This window comes from Corylus avellana, chromosome ca1 (genome assembly GCF_901000735.1).
Source record: "Corylus avellana chromosome ca1, CavTom2PMs-1.0".
Lineage (NCBI taxonomy): Eukaryota > Viridiplantae > Streptophyta > Magnoliopsida > Fagales > Betulaceae > Corylus > Corylus avellana.
The window spans coordinates 13879568-13904814 of record NC_081541.1 but is presented as its reverse complement, the minus strand read 5'-3'; the positions used below and the strand labels follow the sequence as shown (position 1 = coordinate 13904814).

At 33.9% G+C, this 25247-nt stretch overlaps 3 protein-coding genes and 1 non-coding gene across 4 annotated transcripts; 2 read left to right on the top strand and 2 right to left on the bottom strand.

The window, feature by feature from the left end:
• The first annotated feature begins 1304 nt into the window (after window positions 1–1304).
• On the top strand, window positions 1305–2111 carry LOC132187050 (protein SRC2-like). Its single transcript, XM_059601241.1, has one exon. The coding sequence runs from the start codon at window positions 1305–1307 to the stop codon at window positions 2109–2111; it is 807 nt and encodes a 268-aa protein (XP_059457224.1).
• A 1706-nt stretch (window positions 2112–3817) lies between these two features.
• Window positions 3818–3888, bottom strand: TRNAG-CCC (transfer RNA glycine (anticodon CCC)). Its single transcript has one exon. It is a non-coding gene; the product is annotated as a tRNA-Gly (tRNA).
• A 5673-nt stretch (window positions 3889–9561) lies between these two features.
• Window positions 9562–9955, top strand: LOC132167792 (flowering-promoting factor 1-like protein 3). Its single transcript, XM_059578817.1, has one exon. It carries the CDS (start codon window positions 9629–9631, stop codon window positions 9953–9955), a length of 327 nt encoding a protein of 108 aa, XP_059434800.1. The 5' UTR covers window positions 9562–9628.
• Window positions 9956–20318: 10363 nt separating this feature from the next.
• On the bottom strand, window positions 20319–24210 carry LOC132167881 (vesicle-associated membrane protein 724). The gene is made up of 5 exons (XM_059578918.1): window positions 23843–24210; window positions 22072–22213; window positions 21854–21977; window positions 20880–20942; window positions 20319–20790 (listed from the first exon to the last, which is right to left on the bottom strand). Exons 1-5 carry the CDS (start codon window positions 24030–24032, stop codon window positions 20641–20643), a joined length of 669 nt encoding a protein of 222 aa, XP_059434901.1. The 5' UTR covers window positions 24033–24210; the 3' UTR covers window positions 20319–20640.
• Between the last annotated feature and the right edge of the window lie 1037 nt (window positions 24211–25247).

Sequence of the window (25247 nt, the reverse complement as noted above, 5' to 3'; positions counted from 1 at the left end):
ATTTTTTGTTTTTTTTCTTTTTTGTATTCTTAAGTTGAAAATGTACTTAATAAATGAATGAAAAAGTTAGCTTATGATAAGTGTGCGAATTAAATTATATTGTAAGAAGACAAATAAAAATTTGATAATAAGGGTGTACCACAATGAAGAGAATTAGGAACGTATGATGATAATTACTAAATTTAGAGAGAGACCAAAAAAAAAAAAAAAAAAAAAGTATAACTTAGCAACGAATCTCTAACTATCTAACATTAAGAAATATTTTAGGGATCATAATTTTTTTATAGGGTTAACTTCACTGAAAACCTCTGAACTTCCACCCGATTTGACAAACCCCCATAAACTTCAAAATCTCTCAATTTAGTTCCTTAAACTTTCAATTGCTCTCCATTTGAACCCTTCCGTCAGATTTAGTGAGACAATGACGTTTATACGTACACCCCTGATTTTTTTAAAAAAATCCAAATTTACCTTTACTTCTAAATTTTTTTTTTTAAAAATCTAGTCAAGACCCACACGGGTCTCTGGCACGCTAAGACCTGCGTTGGGTCTCTGGCGCCCTGAGACCCGCGTGGATCTCGGCTAGCAAACCCGGCCACCGTGGGTCTGGCCTTTTTTTTTTTAAAAAAAAAAGAAAAAGAAAAAGAAAAAGAAAAAGAAAAAGAAAATTAGGACTATTTTAGTCTTTTTAGGGTTTGCCGTTAAAAGTTAACGGCTAAATCTTACGGAGGGGTCCAAATTGAGAGCAATTGAAAGTTCAGGAGACTAAATTGAGAGATTTTGAAATTTATAGGCGTTTGTCAAATCGGTTGAAAGTTCAGGGGTCTTCAGTAAAATTACCCATTTTTATAATTAGCTATTTGGATTGTATGCAATTGAGACAATTTCATAAAGTAAGAGGCTAGAAAACATATATGCCAATAAAGACAAATGCTACGAATATTTTGTGCTTACTTTTTTATGTGATAAAAATCACAATTTTATATTACATGTATTTTCATTCGTTATTTTATGTAATGATGATTTTTATTTTCACATAAAAAAGTTTTTATATGTAACACTCGTCTAAATAAATAAGCCTCATAAACTAGCGTACCCAAAAGGGCCAAAACCGATGGATGGCAAGGGATCGACCCTCATCAAGCAGTTGTAATAAAATATTCAAGTCTAAACATAATACCTAATTTTTAGTATAAAAATAAATTTTTTTTTTAAAAAAAGGATTATTTTTCAATGGAATACATGCCTTGAAAGCTTATTATCCAGCAATCTTCTCTCTCTCTCTCTCTCTCTAAAGCTGTAACATGGAGCACAGAAGCTTAGAAATCAACGTTATTTCTGCCAGAGACATCAAAGATGTGAACCTCTTCTCCAAGATGGACGTATACGTCGCCGTCGCCGTCTTGCTCTGCGGCGACTCACAATTGATGCAAAAAGCCAAAACCAAAGTGGACCGAAACGGCGGCACCAACCCCTCGTGGAATAACTTCCCCATGAAGTTCACCATCGACGACTCCGCAGCCAACCAAAACCGCCTCCTCCTCGTCTTCAAACTCCGCTGCAAGCGCGGCCTCGGCGGCGACAAAGCCGTCGGCGAACTCTACGTGCCCGTCAAAGAGCTTCTCAACTACGTCGGAGACGGCAAGTCCATGCAGTTCGTGAGTTACCAGGTGAGAAAACACTCAGGAAAGCCCAAAGGCGCGCTAAACTTTTCCTACAGGTTTACCGAGAAACCGGCTTATCCGGTTGAGCCTAGTGCGCCGCCATTTCCTCCTTCCCCTCTTGGACCTTCTTCATACCCGGTCATAAAACCCGAAGAGTCGGACACCGCATGTCGGCCGGTTCAGCCTACTGCACCGCCATATTTTTGTCCTCTTCCTCCTCCGGTAACATATGCATATAGTACGCCACTGCCGCCGCTGCCATCATACCAACAATATGTTGGGTACCCGCCTCCACCAGGATACTGGTACCCGCCGCAGCCGGCGGTGCAGCCACCACGGAGGAAGTCCGGGAGAGGGTTTGGAGCTGGATTGCTAGGAGGGATTGGAGGGGCATTGCTGTTGAAGGTCGCCTTGCTGGGATGCTTCATGCAGGCTATGGCGCTATGAGCCTATGACGCCGGATCCGATGAAGTTTAAGGTGTTCTTATATATGCAGATTGAAAAAATTACTTTATTTTCAGAACATTATTAAGAAGGAAGAATGGGTTGATTCTTGAATAGGACTAAATTTGTATATGTTTCGCTTCATACGTTCTTTCTTTTGATCATATTATCTATTATGCAATGTTGCCGATAGTTTCTGTTTTGAGTTTTCATTTGATATGATAGACATGATTTTGTTTCAATTAAGGTAGTCTTTAAGTAGAAAGAGGCATATACTAATTTGATCAACTTACTCCCTAAGTTTTTAATAGTTATTAAATAGATCATTATGTTGACATTTTGTTAAATATTATTTAATGATGCTAGCTGCAACATCATATCCAATCATAAGACTACACATGTTACGTTTAATAACAAATATAAGAAAAGAAAAAGAAAAAATTAACTCAAATCTTAATAAACAATCTCTAATCTTGAATTTATATGTTTATCTTATAGGATATCCTATATAATAGGATGTATTCATTACACAAGCCTTTGTTTTTTTTTAACGGAAATTTTGTCAGATTTCATTGATAAAAGATAAGAACATAAAATTATTACATCACAGAGCGTAAAATTCTGATAAATCATAGTAAAAAATTATGAGGTTACAAAATCATATATACAATGAGCAAATTTTTACAATCAAGTACTATTTATGATTTTGGCTTCCACTAACTTGTGTACATTTATTACAGCTATGAAACAGATCTGCTTCGGGCAGATTAGATCTAAGACATGGGTAGTCCAAATTCTCAAACTTTATTTTCCAGCTGTGAGAAATAATCTCCACACCAATATACTCATCTTGGCCAAAAAAAGGTCAGGAAAACAGCTCACGTCCTCGACCCAAAGACCAGGACAAAAATAACAAAAAGCTAAAATAACAAAATCCTCAATACAAGCAGTAGCGGAGGAGCACGTTATCATAGAAATTCCCTAAAAGACACGCATTAGCTAGTGAAGACGAGTAGATCTAAGTTTAAAAAACTAGATCTAGATCTACAAACTATATTTAAAACAAAACCACCAGAAACAGAGCTCTGAAGAGACTACACAGAAGACACCAAACACTGATACCGGGAGGAAGAGGGACTGGGAGGAGGGAAGAACGAAGGAGAGTCGTTCTTCTCTCCTCTGTGTTTTCTCGCCAACAGAAAAAAGAGTTTTTTTTTTTACTATTACAATTAATTTACACATAAACTCACTCATATATATATATATATATATATATATATACACACACACAAATACAAATGTATATATCTATATCCAAACTCACTATTACAATAATTCAAGCTATATCTATTACATTAATTTATGAAAATGATGCTGAGGTGGCAGGTGAGTCATATGCACAAGATGATGATGCAAAAGTGAGTTTAACATCCTTAATTAAAAATAACAAGGTGAAGCACAATTACCATATAGTTTCTACCCAGGATCATTTTTTTTTTTTTTTTTTTGACTCTATTAATATTTATATAGTTAATTTTTGAGAAGGTCTAATTCAAATAGCATTGCAAAATATTATTAAAAAAAAAAAGAAAAAAAGAATTGCATTGCAAATTAGACTTTGCAGAACAAATGAACATTATTAAAGTTTAGCTAACTTCTAAAACGTGCGATATTAATTATTCAAAAAAGGTGACTTGAAAATAGGTATATGCGCATCCAGGGAATCGAACCCTGGTCAGTACCGTGGGAGGGTACTATGATACCACTACACCAGATGCGCCTGGTGATCATATCTACATTAATATATTACTAACAACCTATCCATATTTGTCAGACATGTTTGGCATCAAAAAAGCCCAATTCATTTTCTTACCAGCAACGTACGTAGGAAGGAAAAGTTGGCAAATTTAGAGGAAGCGTCATTGGAGCCTGGATACAGGCCATATATGTAATGAAACTTGCCCTATTTTCAGCCGACCATCCTTCCTATCACCTGCAGCTTTGGGCCCAAATGAACGACCCAGAGAAAGAGAGAAAAAGGGCCCAAGAGAGGGGGGAGTGTGGGACAGTAGCTGGATCAAGCACAATATTATGATCATGTTGGTTGCCACTATCTTCGTTAATGTGTTTTTTGAGTGATGATATACATCATTCAGGGCGTGAATTAACAATCATGCATACCCGTATTAATTTTTTTTTTTTTATAATTAAAATATTAAAATATTATATTTTAATATTTTAAAATATTAAATCACATGGCCCGTGTGATGTTTATCATCACTCGTGTTTTTTAGATGGTGCGTTTTATTTAAATTTTAAAAAGTATTTTGATGTTGTGACATAAAGGTGGCATAAAGATGAAAACTATTTTTAATGTTTTTTTTTTTTTTTTGAAAAAACTTTAATAAATATAAGTTTGAATATGTTTGTTAATGTACGTGCTTTTTGTTTAATTAGAAAGTATATATTATGGTGTGACATAAAGATAAAAACCATTTTTGTGTTTAATTTGAAAGTGTTTTTTTGTTTTTGGACGTTTGCTGATGTATTCGATTCGATAACAAAAGACGAAAAAAGAAAAAAAAAAAAGAAAAGAAAAAAAGTCGTATAAGTTCTATGAATTCAAAAACTTCTAGTTTCAGAACACAATCGATCTTGTCATTCAATTCTCAACAAATTTATGGAATACACTGATAAAATTCCTCCTTTGATTTGTTTTCATAGGGGAATTGATCCTACATTCCAAATGTTTAGTACTTTATTCTCATAATCAATGTAAATGGCCTCATTCCATCCTTTTTTAATCAAAGTTAGGCATAATCCTAACAATAGATAAGTAAATTGTTCTGTACCATTCCCTTTAATAGCAAAGTTTCTCATTCTTTTGGGAAGAAAAATTCCCATAAATCTGAGCACAATCACCATTAACAAATACTCAAAACTTTAATCAACCCAATGATTATGATTGTATTATATATTATTATAGTCTGTAATGGAGAATAGATTCATATAAATGAACTAAGGGGCCATCTGTAATTTAAATTGCAGATACCAAAGTCTAAACTACTATAGATGTTCATTTGGAAAGTCACTTTATGGGGGGGAAAAAATCCCTTTGATATGTAAACAATTATTATTGCATATTCCATTGAGCTTTTTAGGCTTGTGATATCCAGTTGCCTCTCCTTTGGAAGAGATCAAGCCGTGCATCTCTTCCTCAAATCCCACTTAATACCTTTGAAAAGAATGGTTAACACTTAATTAAGAACCATTACCATTGGGTTAGTGTTGGAATCAGCTAGCTTATGCCTTTTGAACTTTTGAAGTGCAGAAGAAATGTTTATTAATTAAGATGGTTACCCATGAAAAGTTTTAGTTCTACCATCTATTAATCGTTGGATAGGCAACGCTCTTTACGTGCTACGATCAGAACAGTGTCGATTTTTTTAATATATATCCCTAGGTTTTTTGGCTGCAACTCCATACAGTACTTATGGACAATGCTTCATTTAGACGATTGCTAGTGATGATCTTTAATTGGTACATGTTTACAAAGGATTATGCCCTAGCTAGTTTATATACATAGTTAGTCTTTTGGGGGGAATAAAACGACAAAAATCATACAAAAATCAAACTAGCAGCAGCTTCCATTTGATTTTTTCTAAATTTAAAAAACAAAATTACTTTTTGCTCCCCTATCCAAATATACTTCACCATAGATTATCTTACATTTCTTTATACTATTAAAATATTTTTTCTCCGCAAAATACAAGTTTCATACTTACCCTCTAATTTTTTACAAAATTCCAACCCAATCCCCAATAATAAGCAAAAAGATGAAAAATAAATATTTTTATTAAAATAATGTATATGGAAGCTTTTTTGGTTTTCTACACATTTGGTAGCATTGTAGTATTCCTAATGTTTAGGGAATCAATAAGGAAGCTGCTGCATGTGACTTTTTCTAGTATTTTGTTTTTAGAATTTTCCTATATATATAGGGAAGAGAATGGGTTATAGGGTATCTGTTGTTAGTGCTCTTAATACTAGAATTACTAAGAGCATTAAAATCCCCACACCAACTCAAAATTTAATTAGAAAATACTAGCTCTAAGATCTACTTAAGTCCAAGAATATGTTCTTAATTAAGGTTGGCAATTTTTGCCAGGATATGTGAACTCAACACAAACCTAACACGAAATCAGCGAATTAGAGTTGAGGGACGTGGCCCATTTAATTATATGTGTCGAATTAGGGTTAACTTATATAATCTTATAACCATACCTCAATATGACTTAATTGAACCCGACACATAACATTTTAAACTGACAATTTTTAACACAATCCGTGAATTCGACAGAAAATTAGCGGGTTATGTATGGTTGAAGGATTTGACTAATTTACTTAAATGAGTCGAGTGATTAACCCATATAATTTTATATTCATACCTCAACACGACACAATCAATCACCAACACGCAAATACAAATCACCACTCCTACAGACTACAAAAATTTGGAAAATTTAATAGTGTTACTATTTATGCATTCATACTCATAAAATAGGGATGTGTGAATAGTATTACTATTCACGCATCCCTATTCATCTGTGAATAGTAATACTATTCAAACGACCATCTATATTTTATGAATTAAACAGTAAAATGTCTCAAATTAGTGACTTTTTCCAAAAACGTCGCCTAAATAGGCTTTTTTTTTTTTTTGGTAGTAGCTAGTGATCATGACATATTCGGTTGAGAAGGCGCGTAAGATGATGAAAGATATTACACCAAACTCTTACTCAACATAGAACGTCATGAAGAACATGACAAATTATTCTCAGCTATATAACCTATATATGTATACGTTAGTTACGTAGGCATACTGTGCGAATTCGAATAAAGCATGCAGTACAAAAATCGTCTACTTTTTCAAAAAAAAAAAAAAAAAATTATTCCATTTCAAAATTCATCAATCCTTAATAATATCTATCTGATCTCTAATCGATGATCATGGCATAAACCCTTGGGTGGCCAATCACAAGATTATTGTTTAGTAGAAGACCAACAATTAGCTTTAAGTGATGAAGATGGATCCTTGCTTTTTCTTCAAAAAGAAGAGGTTACTATGGAAAGGCATATACATTTGGAAAAAGATATGCAATAAAGTATATTGCTCGTTAAACATTGGACTCAGATTTTGGCACATTTGTGAGGGACAATCACATGGGCTTGTTGTATTTTTTGTGGAGCCGACACCCCCGGCCTCCTTAATGATTCTCACTGCTCTTATTATAGGATTAAAGCAAACATTTTTAGAAAGACGGTCGGATAAAATAATAATAAAAAAAGAATAACTTTATAAAAATTCAGGAAATTAAGAATTAGGTGGCTGATGTGGAGTGGAGTATTTACGTCAAGAACTCTGGAGGGCTTTTAACTATTCTTTCCGTGAGTGTTTGTGATATATATATATATATATGTGTGTGTGTGTGTGTGTGTGTGTGTGTGTGTGTGTGTTGTGAGTACTAGAATGATCTGGAAAGAATAGGTGCATGATGAAGGGTGTTATGTGTAGGCAAGTAATTTGACAGAATAATTTTCCGTCAATATTCTTGAAAATGACCCAATAAGCAGCTTTTTGGAGGGAACTGCTAGCTAGCTAGCTAGTTGCAATTTTTAGATTTGTTCAAGTTACAAGGAAAACAACAGTTTGGGAAAACAACATTTGGGAAAATTCAAAGGTGGTCCAATGAGATGATGGAGTGGAATTTAGGGAAGAAGATGACAAGTGGGATATTATTTAAGGAGGTAGAGAGATCATTGTCAAGAAGGGGCAATGCTGGGTTTGGTCGGGAGCAAAGTTTTGCATCTTGGACCATGTGGCACAAGGAGGAAGGAGCACAAGGTATATTAGGTATGCGACCGTAGTGCTGGATAAAGGAAGAATGTGTGTCCTGAGCCCTACATGACTATCCATCACCTTTGGTTTGGTTGGGATTGGGCACCATTAATTGGGTGCTGCAATTAATGTACAACACTACTTTTTTACAAGTTACTTGTGAGATATATATACTTAGTAGCTAGCTGAATTTCACCTTGCCGACGACTCATTTTGTGGATAATGACCTGATGATAGTCATTTCTTTTTGAAGAATGCTACACTCACTTGAATTGTTTTTATATTTATAGGTGGCTTTTGAAACAATGGAGATCAAAATTCAATAAAGATTTATTTCATATCTAATAGTAGTAAAAAATTGTGCAAAGAAGTGGCAGTAAATGTATCATTATTATTTCTCTTTTGGTGGCTCCACTTGCATACAAGTATTTATTGACGTACTTAACATTATGCCCACATATAGTATCGAGATATTTTAATCCAACCTATACATCATTCCCTTCATAACTCGACAAGGTGAATTCGATTTCTCACTCGACATGGCGATAGATCTGATACCAAATGATATAAATTTTGGATGAAACTCGTTATTGAAAACCGGCTTGCAATGTAAGAGTGTCAGAGAGCTTATATACACAAGATTAAGAATATTATACTTAACCCATGTAAAACAATTGATTATCATTAATACTTAAACCATGGGACATATTATATACCCATGCCAATTCAACCTAGTGTTATAGTGTACGTTGGATTAATTTGAATGAGAGAAAAGGTGTAAGGTCTTCTTGCATTGGGGAAATACACGAGGAAATTGAAGGAAAATGAGGGGTGGTATAGTCAACGTACAGTTAGGCAAAATCCATTAATTTTACCAAAAATATAAAATAAAACAATAGTTAGGTAAAACAAGTCGGGCCACGAAAGTCTAACAACCAGAATTGAGAATTCCTCTTTGTTTTGGTCCCACCCCACGCCCCCACTTCTCCATTGTCTTTTCCCACAACCATTCACAAGCTTCGGGAAAAGACGTACGTATCCACTTTCCAATTGATTAAGGAAATTTATTCGTGCATGTCACGCATGCATAAATATAAGATTATTGAGTTTATTCATTTCTTAATAATATTAACTAAACGGTTTTAGACTAAAATATAGAAATTAATACAACTATATATATATCCATCAATCGATCTCTAAATTCCTTTGGTCGATTCCCTCATATAGGAATTGGACAACGGTAATCGATCCGTAGTGTACAATTTCGACAACGACATGAACAGTATGCAATTCTTGATGTCGTTTTCGATCTCCTAACCTTTCAATCTTAATATATATTTCTACGAACAAAACAAAGATTCCCTTCTAGTGGGGTTAAAAAGACTTGTAAAAAAACGAATCATGATTCCCCTCAATCCGATTATATATACACCCAAACACCCCCCCTATAATATGCACCCCAAATAAATACATTAAATTTATGCCACACTTTCACCTATATATATACCCTACTCAACTCCCTTGCTGCTCCATCTCCAAGCTAACAATTAACCTCACTCATATTCTCAACTCTCATTTTCTTCTTTCTCTCTCTTTGCAAGCTAGCTAGCTTCCAAAAGACATGTCTGGCGTTTGGGTGTTCAAGAACGGGGTCGTCCGCCTCGTCGAGAACCCAGCCGCAGAATCGTTGGGCGCGAGCTCCCGCGGCCGGAAGGTGCTGGTTCACACTTCAAGCAACGAAGTTGTTACGTCATACGCCGTGCTCGAGCGGAAGCTGCTGTCGCTTGGGTGGGAGAGATATTACGACGACCCGGACCTCCTCCAGTTCCACAAACGGGGCACCGTCCACCTCATCTCCCTCCCCAAGGATTTCAACAAGTTCAAGTCCATGCACATGTACGACATCGTCGTTAAAAACCGCAACGTGTTCGAAGTTAGGGATATGTAGTACTTGCTGCTTCGTAATTCTTGTCTGCTAGTTTTCTGGTGTGCTTGTTCGACGTGTGTTAATGTATGTTTCTGTACGTTTGACTGTTTTTTTTTTTTTTTTGAATTTGTCAGTCTAATTTAATTAGTTGGTCTTTCTCTAATTATTGATCGTATAGGTCAAGTTTGTGCTTCGGTATAGGGAAGCCAAATGTGGTTGGTTGATGAGTGTGATGGTTGTTATGGTTCTGTAAATTCTTCTAGTCATTGTGCATTAATGGAAAATTGGTTTCTTAATTAATTCTCTCTGTTTTTTTTTTTTTTTCTGCAATATGGGCATTTTTGCAGAGATGATTAAGAAAATTTGAAGAGAAAATGATTTAATGAAGAAAGAAAAGTTTTGGGGAGGAAATGTGGAAAAGTCTATCAGATTTTTATGGAGAGGAGAGGGAGAATTTGCATCTTTCGCTTCTTAATTTGAATAAGAGTATTGGAAATCTCTAAAAAGCCCTCATACTATATATGCGAGATACATCTGAAGGAAATTTCATGGCAGGGTCAAGACTGGAATATCGAAAGAAAAAAAAAAAATTACACCGGTGGCGTTATTTAATTTACCTGCATGCCTGCGGTAACAAAAGTTTAGCAATCTGGCATGCCGAAAATAGAAATTCGTTCCAGAAATAGAAAGGACAATATTATCAAAATCAAAAGGCCAAGTCACATTGCTAGCCCATGCTGAAGAAAAGGGTAGGACAATTGCCTTGTGGTAAGTTGCCAGCTGGAGCACAACTCTGGAAATATCTCATCCTACGTAGCCAATTACAGATACCCACTTGGCTCTAGATCACCATTTATTTTTGTACGTAAAACGCCGATTAAATTCGCCATTTACAAAAAAGTATCTATCTTTAATTTGTAAGTAATTCTATCGGATGAAAAGATATATTAATTAGCAGCACATTCCTTGTAGAGTCAGATTATGTTTCTAAGAAAAGATTTCCCACATTTTGCAATATTAATTAAATAATTTAACATAAGAGTTAATAATTCTTCTACCTATATATATATATATATATGATCTAAGCCAAGCCAAGCCACCAACATTAATTTTCTTTCTCTTCTTCCTTCTTCTTTTTTTTTTTTTTTTTTAAGGGACCACCCATCTTGAATATATATAATAATTAAATTGATAACAATGGCATATATCCACGTACATACGTATGGCCGTAACGTTAACAGGACATGCTAGAGCTAGTAAACGAGTTTTGCGTAGAAAACATAAGAGGTTTGGTCGATCAGAATATGCTGGCTATATATATATATATATATCGAGGACTTATAATTATAAGACTTTGGCTAATTATTAAGATCTTGTCCCTTGTCATATATATATATAAAATGGAATCTTTTTTTTTTTTTTTTTTTTTCAAAAAATATAATTGTGGTTGAGATGCTGTCATGTATAGACAACGTTGATGATATATGTTGTTTTATTTTTATTTTTTATTTTGTGGGAACTATATAATCTTGTGTTGTGCACGTAAATATATTCCCAGGAAATTGGATTCCACTTCCAGCAAGGGGGCCATGCATGAATGCTTCCAAACACGTCCAAAGGTTTGGGTAGATCGAAGATCTTTGCTGGACCCTCTCTCTCTCTCTCTCTCTCTCTCTCTATATATATATATATATATATAGTTGATGATAATTAATTAAAGATGAGAGGCATTACAAATTAATGAGCTCGTGTGGATAAGAGCTGCCCTTATCAGCACGTGCGTGGCCAAAGAGTAGTAGTGTAAAATTAGCTGGAGTACGTGGAGCCCATGATGAATATTGATCATCGCGTATAAAAAAGAGGTAGCTAGCTAGCTAGCTGTGGAGCCGATTTCTGATAATTTGATGCAACAGCTCCCAAACCCCATTCCTTGCTTGAATGGGCAGCAATGCACTTGTTCATTGAGTGGTCAGTTCCATATATGGCTTCGAATAATTCATCCAAAACTGGATCAGAATTATAGTAAAGAAGACGAAGAGAGTTTCTTTTCTTTCACCCTATCCACAAACAGGATGGGGTCTTTCTTTGTCTTCTCATGAGTTTGCTTTTATTGACCAACATCAATTGCTTCTGTCTTGTCATGCATGCGTTCAGGTTTCTTTCATTCACAACACATTATTTTGCCTTTTTTTTTTTTTTTTTTTTAAGAGTAAACAAGTTGGTTCATATCCAGCTTCTCTTGGCAAAAACTTTTCACTTTCCATTACATCTTGATCTACATGACTTAAATACAACTTTAATTATTTATGCATATTAGTTTTGGATACTCTTCTCTTTTAAGTTGATTTTTAAGGATACTATTTCTCTACTCAAAGTTTATATCATTTGGTATCAAAACCAATCATTATTTCAAGTATGGGATCGGACACAGTTCGTAGAGTATGGAATCGAATGAGTTACGACTTTGTGGTCGCATTACGGAATGAGTGATCTATAGGTTGTATTAAATTTTTTTGGTATTATCAATAAGGTTGGCAAAACGGGTTGATGTGTTATATTCATGTCAACCCGTTTATGACACGAACTCGTTTATGCCAACCCGAACACAACACGTTTGCTTAACAGGTAACACGACACGACATGTGTAACCTGTTTAGTTAAACGTGTCGTGTCGGGTTGACACGACACAACCTATAAACACGTTTATAATTTAAATGTTAATAGGTTCCAACCCAACATGACCCAACCCGTGAACACATTTAAACATATATATACAAGTTTAAGATAAAAATAAAAAATAAATAAGTGTGTGTGTGTGTGTGTATACGGGTCAAACGTGTCTAACCCACGGGTTAATTGGCGCGCCCCAACATATTTATTAAACGTATCATAAATTACTCGTTTATGACCCGAACCCGTTTAACCTATACCCTAACCCTAAAATTACATGTCGAATTTGCGGGTCACGGATTAAATTGCCAGCCCTAATATTATGTATGAGCATAATATTAAGTCATTGACTATTGATAGACGAGTGAAACTTTCATGGGAAAGCGCTTTCACCATATTAGTGTCAATAGATTAATGGGCTGACGTGATCATCGACTACGAAGCATGATGATATTTTATGATCATATATAAGTGTCTCACATAACTCAAGTACAATCTTAATTGTATGTATATAAACTCTTAGACACCCTCCTATTATAAGACAGTATTCAATTGTGAGTTATTCTCAAAATTTGTATCCTCCTAAAGAGAATATGGAAAAAGAGTTGGACTATAATTTTTTAAAACTTGCTTCTGATAGTTTTCAATCCTAAGAATAAATTGAAACAGACAGTTTGATTTTCTTGTACCATGTTACACCACTTCATCATTGTTTTATTAATCTACTGTGCCCTATCTTAGAGTAGGTCATGACAATGCATGGTGATTTAAAAACTAATGCCAAAAGTAAATTATATGCTTCTTAATTTGATTTTAAATGAAAGAAGCATCCATCGATCGATCAAGCTGTAATCAGTTATACTGGGAATTACGTAAAGTCAAATTAATTAATTATATAGATGTAACATTCTTCTTCTCAAACTTTCGGTAATTAATTAAAAATAGGCCCAAGTACCCATGGAGTTTTTTCTGATCCCATGAACAAGAGATTAATTGCCACTTTTCCTCCACAAACAACCGAAAGAGTTGTACCACTTTCCTAGAGCCAATGATGATGGCTATATATAGCAGAAATGGAATAAGACTCTGAGCACGCCATATATATTATATAAACCCTTTTTGAATCCAATTCCTCAAGAGTTTGGAATTTGGGTGTCTTAGTGGGTTAGATTTATCTGTTTTTCAAACTGCGTGGAACAAAGCTATTGTTCAATTGGCATACTTTTTCCCTGCGCCCACCTTAATTTGATGGGCAGAATTAGACTAAATACATTTCCTCAAAGTGCATGCACGTGGGTTGGCAACCGATGACTTGTGATGCTTCTAAGTTATAAACTAATCATAGGGGCCCTACTATCTCTACTCCCAACCTTGTGAAAATCATCATGTCTTGGAAACGCAAGTTCAATTAATGAAATTTTACCTAGTAATTGGACCGTTTGAAGAAAGTTGAGAATGTTACAAGGACATGTCTTTGAGTTCAAGAACATGGGAAGAACAAATAAAGCGAGATTTTTTACTAAGGATGTTGCAATTGGTGAAGCTCAAGCTACCTTTTTGGACAATCAAACTACAGTTTCTTTTGGTTCTTATTCTCTAATTTTTGAAGGGGCTGCCCTTAATTAAAGTTGTTCTTACAGTTCAAAAGCCACACTTAGGTGTGCTAATTGGTGATGTGTGAAATTCCACACGTCAGCAATTGGTGTCGTGTGCCAACTCGATATGTCACTAAATTCAATTCTCAACCGGTAGATTAGTGACACATGACCCATGTCACCATCCAATTGGTGACGTGTTTGGCCATTGACACGTCACCAAACTCTAATTACTAAAAACTCTTTTTTTTTTTCTTTTTTTTTTTGTAGGCCTATTTGATGCCTAGAAAAAATTAAGAGTGCTAATATTAGAGCACGTGCTTCTCGTCTTGTGTTCGAAACTATTTCCAACAGATCGATCACTCATTCTCTTTTTCATTCTAACCAAGAGTAGAAATAATATATATCTCCATGTAATTCTTTTCCGCTTTCAATTAAAAAGAAGAAGAAAAAAATTACATGTATTATCTACCGTCTAAACAGTAAAGGCATGATTTATTTTTATGAATATTTTATTTTATATGACTGGTATTGAAAATAATTCATTGTATACACATTCCTATGAACTCACAAGAACTTCTAGAAGTCTTATAAGAGCACGTGTCAACAAGAAAAGTATTGGACAATGTTATATATATATATATATATATATATATATATATATATAGGATCTTGATCCTTGTAATTTTTTGTTCAAAGAAAGAAACACTACAAAAAAAAGGTGTTTTTTTTGTTACGTGGCAAACAGTAACCCACTTTTTGCCATGTCAGTAATTAGTGACGTGGCAAAAGTGCCACGCCAATAAAAATTTTATTGACGTGTAAAATGTGTTACGTCACTAATTACCGACATGGCATTGTGACATGTCAATAATTATTGACGTGTCGAAATGACACGATAATTATTGACATGTCACAATGCCACGTCAACAATTATTGACGTGTCAAAATGACACGTCAATAATTCTTGACGTGTCCTTTTAACATGTCAATAATTTTTTACGTATTATTTTCACACGTCAATAATTAATGACGTGTAATAATAACACGTCAATAATTCTTGACGTGCTACTATTTTACACGTCAAAAATAAATTAATTAATAATATTAATTATATGTTTAAAAAAAAATTAAGGTAACAATTTAATTGGTATACCTATATATGTGTATATATAATTGGTATATATATATATGTGTGTGTGTGTATAATTATATATATCATTGTAGTTGAGGGTTTTTTTTTTCTCTCTCTATATATATAATGAATATTTTAATTAGAATTAAATAACTTATTGTAGAGAAATTAAATTGAATTTTTAGGGCTTTAAATTAAATGTCGCATATATTTTGGTTTAAGTGTTGCAAACTTAACTAAACTCGTAATTACTTTCTACAACTTCAATTTAGTACAAACTAATTAATTAATTCATTTCTGTAAGAGATATATTCAAACCCATTAATTAAAATTTTATAAAATTCTAATGGGTTCGAATTATATGCTTATAATTATAATAAGGTGCTTAACTATATGGACATCTAGATAGGTCGTGAGTTATACTATTATTTTGTATAGTTTCATTAATTATAATTGTGTTAGTGCTTACATATTAAGATTGTTAATTGTGTAGGAGTATGCTGCGCATATAAAGAGATTGCGAGCATTGAACAATACGCCCCATTGCACCGGCTCGAAGAGCTTCGCTAGGCTGACACATGAGAAAGTATGTGTGTAATTTATCTTATACTTATAAATGTAAACATTTGAATATATATATATATATATATATATATATATATATAAACATCTCTTTATGTTCTATTTTTTCGGCAAACCGTAATTGTGGGCACTCCTCCTACACGAGCACAATCTTATATCAAGACACACAAGAAGAAGGATAATAAATATTCGAGTGACATAATCAAGGAGAGATGTGTATACTACTTACCTTTCATATGTTGTTTTGCTTATATATGTGTGTGATAATTTATTTACGATTAACAGTTGTATGACGCACCAATAATTAATGTAACATACAAGAGAGGATGGAGGAGCTAATACCCACTGACCTTGCAGCATTGTCGAGCGTGATAGAGGGGACAGTACGGTGAGTGTCGAACAACGCGTACGCCCAAGCGATTGAAAATAAGCATGAGTATGCTGGTAGGGTTCAACAGATTGGACCGAATATTCTACCTGTGTGGGGCAGTATACACTTATACTATATACCGTCACAGGCACGGTCACAGAACCTCGAACACTCCGTGGTCTTACAAGAATTTCTTAACAGAGCACTTGAGGCTGAGAGGGCACAACACAAGGCACAAATGGATGTGCTGTTGGCCGCAGAGCGGGAGCAAACAAATGTGCGGGTAGCTCAACAGGTGGCAGCGCAAGTGGCTGCGCAGATGGCTGCGAAAGATTTGCAGTTGGCTAAAAAAGAGGCTCATATGGCGGCGCAGCTTGAGGAAACGGAAGTTCAGAAGATAGCAAAAGTTGCCATGTTTGAGGCCTATTTTCGCCAGCTCGAGGAAATAATGCGGTTGAGCTCCGCGCCCGAGGTGACTCAATATAAGGCAGCGCCAGACAGAGCTTCCCCACCCTTTACAATTGTGAGATCGTCGGTCAATAATGGATCATGTAATGACATTTTTTAATGATCAATGTGGTTTTAGAATTGTCCCTATATATATATATATATATGCACCTCTAAATTTAGAGTTTGAATATTTTGTAGTGATTGTCATTAATGATGTTACAAATCCTGTTGAATTTGGTTTATATCTCGGTTGGTTTGGTAGTGGATGTGGGTTAGAGCTTTGCATTTGAAGTGTTTGGCATTGTGAGATGGACCACTATGGTCCTTGTAGAATGTAACGTCCATTTGATTTGATCACGAAAATATGTTGGGGGTGTAGATATAAATCTAAATTTGTTGAGTATGATGACATTTGTTTACATAGTGACGTTACTCAATGATTAAGACTTGATAAGATTCTATCATATTGTTTGATGATTGTTTGTTTTATTATTTGCAGCTAGTGGCTATGGAGAGGATACTATTGATATCAATGATGACTTGGATTGAGCAAATGGTTGGCCATTGGCACTTGGTGAACATAAGTTTTTTTGTTGATGTAATTGTATTTGTGATAGTTTTCTTAATATAGTTAGATATATAGTTATACATATGTCTTTATTTGTGATGACATAGATAGTTTTATTGTGTCTTGAAGCTGGTTTTGTTGATAGCTTGTTAGATGTACATCGCACTTGTATGTTTGTGATTGACGTTGATTGATATGTATTATGTTATTTGCATGGATCAATGGATAGTTCTTTTGTAGTACATATGTAAATTGTATATTAGGTTAAATCTGAAATTCGGGTAGAACCCCGAAAAAATTCAAAAAATATATAGGGGGAGGCAAAAAATTAAAATTTAAAAATTACCAATTTTTTTGACATGTAAAGTTATGACACGTCACAATTTAGTGACGTGTCATAATGTTTGACACGTCAAAAAATTTCTGACTATTACTGACGTGGCAGTTGTAGCACATCAGAATTTTTTTTTTACGTGTCATTACATCAAGAATTTTTTTGACAATATTTCCAGTTTCCACGTCAATAATTTTTTTGATGTGGCATCAGTGTCACGTCAAAAAATTTTTTTGACGTGGTAATACTGACACGTCAAAAAAATTTCTGACGTGCCACTACTGTTACGTCAGTAATAGTTATTGACGTGGCATTTTCTTGTACGTTAAATTTTTTTTGACGTTTTAGAAAATGACACGTCAAATTTTTTTTTTTTGATGTGCCACTTTTTGACATGTCACAAATTATTAACGTGTCAAACAGTGACACGTCAAAATTTTTTCGTTTTTGACACCTATAATCTTAACGCCCGACATACGTCACTAATGACACGTCAATAAAGTTTAGTGACATGTCAGGCCACCTAACATGTCAAAAACACCCTATCAAAAGAAAAAAAAAAAAAAAAAAATCCATTTTTTGTAGTGAGAGATGAAGGAAAATAAGAGGGGATTGTGGGAGAGCCCTTACCCACAGTTCTTGCCAAAGTCTTAAGTAATGATAAAATGAGGACTCTCTTGTCCTCCCAAATGTAAATATGTAATGAGATTTTTAAAATTATCAATAAATCAAAATTCAATAATAATAATTTTAAATTTAACGATAATAGGTGTGCTATAGATAATGCACTTAGTTATGCTTCTTATTCAGATGGGACTCTCCTACTTAGACAAAAAAGCTTTATATATATATATATATAAAAGAAAAAGGAAAACAAATAAAAGAAGAAAACTCCAATTGTTTGGGATAAGGAGGTTAAAAGCTAGCCTTGGTAGTCAGAATGTGAGCAAAGTCCAAAACATGGGGTTGGGGAGCAGGATTTGAAGGGCTATTGTCAAATTGTCGGAGAAATGTCAAAGGAAGATTTGGTTTGACACAAAGGATAGAGGGTCGGCCCACATTACATCAGTTCAAAGGCTTATTATTGGGCCTAATTGTGGGTCCATACTTATAGTCTCACCAAATTGGCTCACCCAGGACCAGGAGTTAAGAAGATTTTTTTTTTTTTTTTTTTTAGAGGGGGCTGCAAATCACTCTTATATCCCTTCAAAAATAATGTGGTTCTTAAAATCACGATTGAACTTGTGATTGATCATTATTGGATTTTGATCAAATGGTGATTTTAAATAATATAAATAATGCATGTTAAACAAAAGATTAAAGGCCTGTTTAGGATTGCGTTTGAGGTGCCTAAAAGTGCTTTTAACACACAAAAAGTTCATTTAAAGAAAAAAGTACTCGTTGTTAAAAAAATTAAAAGCGCTTTTAATGGTTCAAAAAACCTAAAAATGGCAAAAACACACTTTTAGCAAAATGCTTAAAATTGAAGTTTTTGCCTAAAAACACTTTTTTATTTAAAAGTTTTATTTCTTAAACGTAATCCCAAACAAGCTCCTAACTTAATAAATTACAAATAAAGACTAACTTAATTTAAATAATGCATATTAAACTAATATAAAAAATATAGATGTTTAGAGAAATAATAAAAAAATATTTGAAAAATAATATTTAAATGAAATAGTAAAAGTAAATAGCTAAAATTGTGAGGTTGTTGTGAATATTTAAAAAAAGTTAATAGCTAAAATAGAGAAAAATGATTTTTGGCTAGTAAAATTTATTGAAGCTACTAAAGATACTATAAGATATAATATTGATAGTTCATTTCATGATAAAAAGGAATGCAAATTTGATCCATGTTGTTTATTATTTTATAGTTAATTACATTTTTAGTACTTAGGTTTTCACTTTTTTTATTTTTTTTCACCTATGTTTCAAATCATATCATATATGGTACTCGACTTATGGGTAAAAACAAGTTTAATACCTCCGTCACATTCTATTAGCTCAAATTAACACGACAAAAGTATATATAAATATATTGAATTTTGAAATAAAATTCCATTATAACTTAATTACATCCAATCCAATAAAAATGATTAATATAATGTAATCATTATATTACATTTCCTAACAAGAAAATAGACCCCCACAGACAAAATTCAATGAAATAAATAAATGGGAAAAATACATTTTACCCCTCCTGAACTATCCACCAATTTGCACTTTTAACCCTAATGTTTAAAAAGTGACACTTTATCCTCCCAAACTTCCAAATTATTGTAATTCGATCATTCTAACTTTTTTTTTTTTTTTTCCAAAATGCCCTTATCCCAAGTTAAAAAAACCAAAATTTAAAAATTAAAGGGTGGCCGGTCTGAGGTGGCCGAAGCCACCTCCGGGCCCAATTGGGGTGGCCGGCCACCCTTAATTTTTAATTTTTTTTTTTAAAAAAATTAATTTAATTTAATTTTTTTTTTTTTTGTTTAACTTGGGATGGGGGCATTTTGGCCAAAAAAACAAAAAATTAGAATGATCAAATTGCAACAATTTGGATGTTTGGAGGGTAAAGTATAACTTTTTAAACATTGGAGTTAAAAGTACAAATGGGTGGATAGTTCAAAAGATAAAATGTATTTTCTCCTAAATAAATAATTAGCCACAATTGCAACAAGACTTTGACTACCACAAATTATTGCTATATTAGAATCGAAAACAACATATCATTGTATTATTTTACAAGACCGACCATGACATCATTGACATACCTCTCTCTCTCTCTCTCTCTCTCTCTCTCAACACACACACACACAAAACAAAAACAAAAAAGATCTACTCTCCAACTAGCAAAGAATTTCTGGACTATCCTTCTGAGCACAATTTCACTTCTGATTTTGCAGATATATCCAATTACAGAAGATTGTTTCATTCACACCAATTGTTGAGTCAAAAGCGCCTAATGATTTTGTTCTTTTTTTCCATTGCTGTGCACTGAAGAATTTCTACTAGTTGGTGCAGTCAAATCCATGGCAAATAGAGAGCCAGATTATCAGAACCAGAAGTAATAAGATTCCAAGAACCACCAACTTTATTTTCATGTTTTGATACCACATCTTCCGTTTAATTTGTGTTCCCATTACTTTGTATCGTTGAGCCTGAAAATATTGCAACAAAGAAAGTTGTTCAGCAATCAGCAGTCAGCAGAGCTAAAAGGCCCAAAGTTGATCCAGCTCTTGTCAATTACCTGATCACGTAGGTCTTCAGCCTTGTCAGCAATACTAGTTATGTGTTCCCCTCTTTTAATAGTCTGAAAAGCATATGAATATAGTCAAATAACATAAAATGCAGCTTATGTTACTCGGTTTTTGCTATAATAAAAGTGATCTTCAGGCTTCAACCCATGTAATTTAAGCAAGCAAGGTTGATGATTGTGAGAGAGCATCTAAATACATTGAATTGGTATGAAGCCTTGTGATACCATTTGAGTCATCAATTTCGAATAGAAGTTTCACTAAGCAAACCTTTCAAAGTATCAGAGATAATCATTTAATCAAGAACATAACATGAACACTTTAGATCAGACAGCATGGTATACCACTGAATCAGTCATTTAACTGCAATCAAAAGATCACACCAAATGCAGGGAGAGAAGACAATTTGTTCAAGAATTTTCATCCTTTTTTGCCTTTCAAAAGAATTTTATAATCTTTATTAGCACCTAAAAAGCCAAAAATAGATTCATTCTGAAATTGCACTGTTTTGATGAATATCTTCACCTTGTAAAGTTTCCTCCCAAGTACAGCGAAAGAGAGCACCCATACTAACTTCTAATCCTCATATTCCTCAAATTACATGAAAATAACAACATATCATTGTAAAGCAAAAAAGAAAAGAAACCCCGAACACCAAAAGAGGCGGGGGAAGAGCTCTAACTGCATCTAGCGCTCATTTTTTGGTAGCAAATAGATATTTGAGCAGCTTAGGAAAAAGAAAAACATATATTTGAGCATTGACAGCTACCCACTCACCCCCCACCCCTTTCCTATTTAAAAGATATATATAAATGAAATCCTTTAGTGTCATCACTCATCAGAGCTATGCATGTGAAGAGAATGAATAGATGCATATGGTCAAAGCCGAACATGAACCCCCAAATTTGAGCAAATGAATGGTATTGGGGAAAAGCGACCGTATTTATATTCAACATGAATTATTTACCTGATCAACATTGTCTAACATGATGCTTTTAACTTCTGAAACTTGAGCCTTCAGTTTTGCCAACTTGTCAATCTCTTCAGCAGCATGGTCAACAATATACTTCATGTGCTCTTTCATGATTGGTCTGCAAATTTAAAGTTGCTTTATTTTGAGCTTTTTAGTAAGAATTATCTACACAATTGCATAATAGAGATTCAACATTTCATAGATGAAAATACCCAAACTCCTTGTTAAGGCTTTTGGCCATAGCTGTATCTGCTTTACCACCCCCATATCTTTTCTTAAAGTCTGCCTTCACCCGTTCCAAGAATGCAACAGATATCTGCTTGCCAAGAGATTCTTTGGCAACAACGCAATAAGCTGTACAAAATACAAATAACTGCAGTAAGATGGTCAGAGCCACAAATTTAATGGATCAATGGTTAGATTCTCTCAACTATTATAACTAAGTGACTAAAAAAACTCTGTTTAATTTCAATACACTCGACTATTATAACTAAGTGACTAAAAAAACTCTGTTTAATTTCAATACACTTGACCATTATAACTAAGTGACTAAAAAAAATCTGTTTAATTTCAATACAATTTGTGCAATTACGCAGCTCAAAAGAAAAGAAACTATCCATTATTGATCATATGACCTTCTATCATATCAAAACTACTTTAAGTAATCAAAACATGTAATATACCTCCACTATTTTGGCCACTTCACAGACATTCAAAAGCCTCTAGAACAAAAGACCCATAGCAATAAATTACTAAAAGAAAACACATAGAACAGGCATATAGATCCAGTATTGGCTCATCAAATAGGAGCTACCTTGTATGCCACATGGCCAAGGATATATACGACGAAAATAGGTCAACAATCTAGGTGACACCCAAACCAGTGCATTTTCATATTGTAGAATTATAGTCTTCAATAGAACTTCTACTTTAATACCAATCCAACCACTGCCACCCCACCCCACCCTCCCGCATGTCATACATGTGCTTCTCTATTCCTAAGCTGATATAAAAATCATAAAACCACTGTATTTCAGCTTCAACACCAGAACAGGAAACAGTCCATTCACAAGTTCAAACTGAACCCACCAAAATGCCCTTAGGTCTCATGCGTCCTTGATGGAAAATCTTATCTAAAACGTAAAAAAAATTAAAAAAATTAAAAAAATCATCATGTACCGATATTTCCCACCAGCCAAACAAAGCATAAGAAGTAATCTTTTGGTCATGGAATCAGAAATTACAAGCTCAAATTTTGGCCCAAAAAAATAAGGTACAATTATTTGCTGTGTGTGTGTGCCGGGCTTAACCCACATCATGATTATCCTCCTGCTAATTATAATTATTTCTTCTGATTGCCTCCATATCATATAGCCACAATAGCAGCCTCCATGCCCAACAACAGATATCCATCCATTAATCAAACAAACCAAGGTCAGCCCTAGAGATCAATACTAACCAATCTCAGACCTTCTAAAAATGTTCATTGGCAATTTTATAGCACAATTATTGACCACAGGTCCACAAGCAGCTGAATCCAGCTGAATTTCCATAAAGTATGCAGTAAATAATGAGCCTATAACTCGACATAAAGCATTAAACTCGGGTACGAAAAGAAAAAACTTAATTAAACCAATTCATTGAAGGGATAGGTATCAACTACTACTCACTCAATTCTGCAAGACACATCTACTTAGCTTAACATCAAGAAACCCTTTCATTTCTTGGAAACCAAAACGACATGGAACACCAAATGCAACAATTCGATTTTCTAAAATATTCCGCAGTTTTCCCAGCACCCAAACGGCTGCTCAACGAAACCTCTTAAGAAAACAAGAAAATAAACAAAACCCAGAAAACAAAACTCTATGTGTGAGTGTTTCAGACCAGATCCACCCACTTCCTCTAGCAATTCAACCTCCAACTCAAAAAAATCAGTGAAACGAAAATATAATTAAAAAAAAAAAAAACGGGAAAGTTTACCATAACCATCCTCGACGAGAAAATTGAAGGTATGGCCGTCGCAGGTGTAGATGAACTTCTTGTTGGAGGAAGGGAGTCTCTGAAGGCACTGAGCCGCAATCGCTGGGAAGTTGCCAGTGAACTCCGTGTACTCTGCCAAGACCACGGTACCTCGGGCCACGAAGCTGTATATGAACGATTCCTGACTCATTGCCTTTGAACTCAGTAACGGAGAAGATAGAGCTTCACGCGATCAAACAACAGAGAGAGAGAGAGAGAGAGAGAGAGCTTGTTCTGGTTCTACGTTAGCAATTTCTAGGATCCTTTTTGTCTGTTACTTTTCTGCAATGAAATAATTGTTGTCGACTGTGGATTTTATCATTCAACGGGGTCCCTCTGTGTGACCTTATATTAAAAAACAAATTAAAATATAAAAATACTTAGCAAGAAAAGACTGTTTCTTAGAACTCGGATCTTTTCTTTTGGTCTGTTTCTTCGCTTCGAAGAAATTAATGTTGCGGGATTTATCATCTAACGCGTCTATGTGAACGTTTTTCAATATCTGGCAAAAATTGTCTAAATAATATTCAAATATTAAGACTTTGTTATGAAAAGTTATATCAAATCCCATAAAATATGAAAAATGTGATTTTAAATCGTAAAATTTTTGTTCTTAAATGGAGGAACGTCACACTTACAAATAAATTTTACAGAAAAACTTTTACAAACTGACGTTGCACACATAATTATATATAAAATAAATTCAAATTTTGAAAAATCTAATCATGTTGTGCTACATCAGTTTATAAAAAATTTTCTTTAAAATTTATTTGTAAGCGCAACATTTTTTTTTTAAATGACAGATAAGAGAAGGTGTTTTTTAAACTGCGATTTTATTAAATATAAACGTGTTTATTTTAATTATTTTTAAGTGAAATAAATGTGATATATTCTATAGTTAAATGTTATTTTAAATGGCATTAGAATATATTTATACTTGACAACCACAGTTAGATTTATAGAATTAAAGTTTTAAATCATAAAAAAACTTGTTTGGACTTTGGACCATATGACTTGAAATCGTCGTCGTTTCTGTCTTCTCGAATTTCATAGAGTCAATTTTTCAAATAATAAAACGGGTGACTTTTAACTTTTAAGATCTATGGCGACTAATCGATGCAACAACTAATTTGTTAACACTTTTTGGTCAAAACTCAAAATCATTCCAATTGCCGTAACTTGTTTGGTAGAATTAAGGAAAATAAGATTAAGAAAGAGATTATAAAATAAATAAATAAACTAAATTCATGAATTTAATGGGAATTAAATTTCCAAAAATGTCCGATGATCCTGACATCCTTTTTTTTTTTTTTTTTTGAAGTGTTGATAGATTTATATAGGTATGTTTGTTTAGTTGAAGTAGGTA